Source organism: Octodon degus, unplaced genomic scaffold (assembly GCF_000260255.1).
Source record: "Octodon degus isolate 3935 unplaced genomic scaffold, OctDeg1.0 scaffold00056, whole genome shotgun sequence".
Classification (NCBI taxonomy): domain Eukaryota; kingdom Metazoa; phylum Chordata; class Mammalia; order Rodentia; family Octodontidae; genus Octodon; species Octodon degus.
The window spans coordinates 1,043,447-1,048,858 of NW_004524632.1; the positions used below are offsets into that span (position 1 = coordinate 1,043,447).

The following is a 5,412-nucleotide window of genomic DNA, read 5'->3' on the forward strand; positions in this document are numbered from 1 at the left end:
AAAAAAAAAAAAAAAAAAAAAAAGACTAGCAGTCCTCCCACCAGACTTGTGCTACTAACCAAAAAAGCATAAGAAGTAAAATAGAGTTATACATTCAATAGTCTCGGTAAACCACTGGATCCAATGCCAGCGCCATCCAACTTGACTTGCCCATGAGCAGTATTCTAGGGTTGAATTATAATATACATCTCTTCACTACTCAAGGCAATACCCAGGCCTGAGCTCTGGCGTTAAAACAACAGCCAACAAATTAGCATCATTAACTCACAAAATTAAACCAAACATCTGAACCCAAAGACACGGAGACAAAAAGGCCTTTCAGCCTTGACGAGATAGAACGTAAAACTGGATTCTCATACTCAAAGGAATGGTTCAGTGTGTATTTTTACTGAAGGATTGTTGCTACAGATGGATGAGAATAAGAGAGCAGAGTCATAAATCATTTCGTTTTAGAGTTCTGAACGGCCCAGGGAGACCACGTCAAGCTAGAAATATTGCTGTAGCTGAGTTTGAAAAATACTGCTATCCATCCTTTCATTCTGACATTCAATTTTTAAATTTTAGTTTAACATAGCTATTAGCATCACATGTCACAAAGTTGCTACCTGTAAGACTTATTAGGGTTTTTGGGTTTTTTTTTTTAAAGATTACTGTATATGGACTTTCTTTTAATATGTCATGCGTCTAATTTTTTTGTGTACTGAATACCATCTAGCTTTTTACTTTATACAAATACACACTAAAGCCAATGATGCAAAGTCACTGCCCCAAGGGCAAGAACTCTGAGAATGTGTAGCAAAGTAATATAATACTCATAATTCTAAAACATATATATATATTCGTTCTTGTGTATTTTAATTCAGGGTCTACAGGGTCTTACTACATAGATGGACTCATAGTGATCCCCGTTTTCAGTCTCCCAAGCGCTGGGATTACAGGCATGTGCCACTATGCCCAGTCTCATCCGCTCTAGGGGCGGGGCCTGCGCAGCACTCTGGGGATCAAACTCCCCAGCCACTGCATCTGCCTAAACAGACGCTTTAGTCTGCTGAGCTATCTGACCTGCCCTTAAAAATAATATGTATAAAGCCAATGATTTGGAGTGCTAATCTGTTTCTCAAGGTAATCTATTACAGAATACTAGAAGGTATTCAGCAAGCGGATATTGTTTGCTCAAGTACGTTTGGAAATGTTGGGTTAAACAAAGGCACTTAGAGCCTTACTAAAACTTTGGACTTTACAAACTCTTACGAAGAGATATAAAATAGGCAATTGGCTTTGCAAATTTATTGGACCACATGTAACATTTTCTATCCATAGAACACAGCATCAAACCAAGAGTCCTATGTTGCTTCCCTAGACTTTTAGCATCAGAATGACACCAGAAGATCCTCCTAAGCTCTGATCTGGTTATAAAGTGGCCACTTTAGCTTATACAGTTTCACTGGCTCCCCTTAGCCAGCTGAACCCAGACCCCTTTGGGGCAAAGCATGAATGTCCCCCATAACCTACAAAGATGGGATCTTAACTGTCTGGAACTTCATGCTTCCAAGTGGTGGCTTTAAATCCTCTTATCCCTACATATCTAAGAGATGCTGCAAACTCACATCTACTGAAGGTGAGGTGGGAGGTAGCAAGCAGTTCCTTAAAAGGTACAGCTGAGATCCCAGTGTTAGGTGGGTACGGATTTGCATAGATACAGTTTGAGAAATAGTTTGGGAGATTCTGATTTTTTTTTCATTAATACTTAAAACTAACCCCTCATTGGGTGTGGTGGTGTATGCCTGTAATCCCAGCACTCTGAGGGCTGAAGCTGATAATTTTAGCCAAGGCCAGCCTGGGGGGGAGATCCTTCCTCAAAAACAACAAGCAGGGGCTGGGGAGACGGCTCAGTAGAATAAGCACTTCCCTGGCAAGCGCAAGGACCTGAGTTCAATCCCAGGTTCCGCAAAAAAAAAAAAAAAACAACAAGCAAATAAACAAAAACAGCTAACTCTTCCGAGCCCCTGCTAGCAAGGAAACAAAGGAAAGCCCAAATTTGGCCCATGTGCTATATCCTACTCCCTCCTAAATAAGAGATAAGCACCTCAGAATAGAGAGGTTATTATTTCTTACTACGGACAGCATACAGGAAACAAGACAGGAAGCCTGTAATCTGGCCTGTAATCCAACGGACCAGCTCATTAATGCAGCCTGCCTAGCAGCACCCATGCTGAGAGGCCTCACTCAGGAAACAGCACCAACCCGAGGCTGCAGTGAGCACAGCCCCTCTTCAGCAAACATGAGCTGGGTCAGCAGATAATGCAGGCGAGCTGGCAAAGAACGTCCCCCCAAATGGGCTCACCGTCAGGAATCCAGCCAGACAGCTGAGGGCTCGAATAAAAGAGGTGACACACAAAAGAACTGCTGAAGAAGAATTTAGGCAGAAACAGAAAAGCAACTTGAAAAACAATTACTACATTATAAACATAAAGAGAAAATGTTCAACCTTAAAAAAAAGTTCATAAAAATCAAAATGCATTTTTTTTAAACAAAATACGTAACTGCCGAAATAAAACATTTATGGGAATGGCTGGCTAGCCAATCTGGTGTACATGGTTTAAAGAAACAATGTATCAAATAGAAAAATTTTCCCAGAACTACCACACAAGTAAATGAAGATATGAAAAGTACAAAAGAAATGTTAAGAGAACAAAGACTTCAACTGGAAGTTTCGTTGTCTACAAAAAGTCCTGTTAAGAAGAAGACAGAATAAAGAGACAGTATTTGCAGTAAGATCGGAATATTTCCTAGAATTAAAAATCTATGCGGGCCGGGAAATAGCTCAGTGGGATAAATACTTGCCTGGCAAGCTCAAGGTCCTGAGTTTGATCCCTGGTACCACACACACACACACACACACACACATGCAAGTTGATGGGCAAAAAGATCTAGGACCATGATAAGTAAGCTAAACACATGAGCACACGCACACACATCACCTGACATGGTACAGCAAATCTTCAATAGTTTTTGATTCAGGTAGCTGGCTGTGGTGGCACATGCCTGTAATCCCAGCACTCAGGAGGCTGAGACAGAAGAATTGTTGCCAGTTTAAGACCAGCCTGGGTTAGAAAGTGAGCCCAAGGCCAGCCTGAACTACATAGCAAGACCCCCTCTCAAAAAGACAAAAACATAAAAAATAAAATAAAATTTAATAAAAGGGCCGGGGAGATAGCTCTGCGGCCTAAGTGATTGTCTGGCAAGCGCAAGGTCCCAAGTTTGATCCCTGGTACTGAGGGAAAAAAAAAAATTCAGGTCTAGAGAAATCAAACAACCAGGAAAAAAAATGAAAGAAAGAAAGATAGAAAAAAGAAAAAATCAGATTATAAAACTAAGGAGAATCATAGTACAACTAACAAATAAGTCAAGATCAAACTCCTCATCAGTATCACAGGAATACAGAAGAACAATGGAGCATTATCTTTAAAAGATTTAAAGAACTTTGTACCTAAATTTTTATTTATTTATTTTTTTTTTGGCACCAACAATTGAACTCCCAACCTCACACTGGCCAGATAGGTGCTGTGCCGCTGAGCTATATCCTGGCCCTATATGTAAAATTTTATGTGGCTAAACTAACAGCAATAACAACAACAAAAAAAAATGTTTTGCGACATGCCAACATTCAAAGTTTACTATCAGTAGATAGATATATTTTAGCAAGGATGACAAATGATTTCAGGATACAGCACTGATACAGAATAAGCATTGTTGAAGAAAATGTTTGAATTTTTTTATTCACAAAAATATGTAAGAAAAATGTCATTTAGTAACAACAGAATTGATCAAAAATAAGTAAGTAAATAAATCCAACATGAGAACTAGAGAATGGGAATCTGAGAGAAGTCAACATAAGTCAGCGCTCTTAAGCTGTATGGGAAGAAATCCTTAGAAGCTGAGTTTTTCCTGCTTCTAAAGTTAGTAAGGAATCAAATATTAAATGCAATGAAGTTTTTTGTTGTTTTGTTTCAACACAAGGAATCACTATGCTGCCCAGGCTGATGTCAAACGCCTGGGCTCAGGCAGCCGTCCTGTGTTTTAATCTGCTCAGCGGATTAAAGTGCCTGCTTAGGCAGATGCAGGGGCAAGAGTTCTATCCCCTGGCCTGCCTGCCAGCCCCACCCCAGGGGCCGCTGAGATGGTGATCAAGACTGGGTGTGGTGGCTCACGCTGTAATCCCAGCACTTGGAAGGCTATAAATAGGAGGATCACTATGAGTCTGACCTAAGCAGTGAGACACTGTACACTTTGTGGACCCTGCCCTAAATACAAAAAAAAAAAAAAAAAAAAAAAAAAAAAAAGAGTTTTTGTTTTTGTTTTTGTTTTTGTTTTTTTTATGAGCAGAATATATTTATTGAGGGAAAGAAAGTTCCTATCCGAGAGAGGGACAGGAGGGGGGTCCCAACTGGGTGGTCCCCAAAAGAGAGAGATTTAAAGTTGATAAATCAGGTAAATAATCCAGCAGAGAGAAACACTATCAGAGACAAGTTTGCCTGGCCCACTCAACTGCTTGTGGTCTACTTCACTATTCATGATCTTCCAAGGCCAGTGACCCTATTCTTTACAGTTTGAGTATCTATTGCTTGTGTCTGAACTTGCCTTAGAATCCTCACCATTCTCCTTGTCTCTACTCATGATCCCACCATGCGTTTGGCAAACTTTATATTATGGCGCTGGGATCTTCTACCACGCTGTTTACAAAACAACCTTGCTTGTAAAATGGAAGTCCTTAAGGGCTCAGTCAGCCTCTTCATTCCTACATCTCTACTAGAGCCAATCAACTAGATGGACAGAGAGGCAATGTTTACATGCTTAGAACAGGGCGAGACTAGAATCTAGATGACCAAGAGTATAAATTACAGTAAATTAGTTCTTGCAAGTAGGCAAGGATCACATCCAAGCTGCTACTGAATTTTTAGGAAGAAAAAAAAAAATCATCCTTGGATGTTTTTTGTTAAGCTTAGAAATCAAAGGAGGTCAGGATGTAAGAGGATGGACTAGACATGGGGATGGCGCTTTCTTCTCCAAAGCTCAAAGGTCAGAGAAAAATTTGAAGGAGACACTTCGCTGGTCCAGATTATACTGTACCTGCAGAAGCTCTAGGTCGTCCGAGTTTTCAGAGCCAGGCGTGTTCTCCATCAGGATGGTGGACATCACCCTCACATTCATTTTCACCATATCCAACTCGCTGTGCAGTTTTCCAATCTGCAATGACCAACACAGCCACCAGTCAGCAAGTGTGCTGCATAAAAAGGGTTAACATTTATTTTCTGCTCACAGGCCATATGCCGGAAGAGAAATTGCTTTTGAAGTTTATACAAATATATATATTTATATAAAAGAGCTGTCATTGAAGACTTTGTATTTATA

The 5,412-nt window shown here is 40.2% G+C and overlaps 1 protein-coding gene across 1 annotated transcript in view; it reads right to left on the reverse strand.

Moving 5' to 3' along the window:
- Tom1l1 (target of myb1 like 1 membrane trafficking protein) overlaps positions 1–5,412 on the reverse strand; it is a 50,836-nt gene that overhangs the window by 29,076 nt on the left and 16,348 nt on the right. Inside the window, exon 7 of the mRNA XM_023718185.1 lies at positions 5,131–5,247. Within this exon, the coding sequence (XP_023573953.1) occupies positions 5,131–5,247 (117 nt within the window). The remainder of the gene's footprint in view (positions 1–5,130; positions 5,248–5,412) is intronic.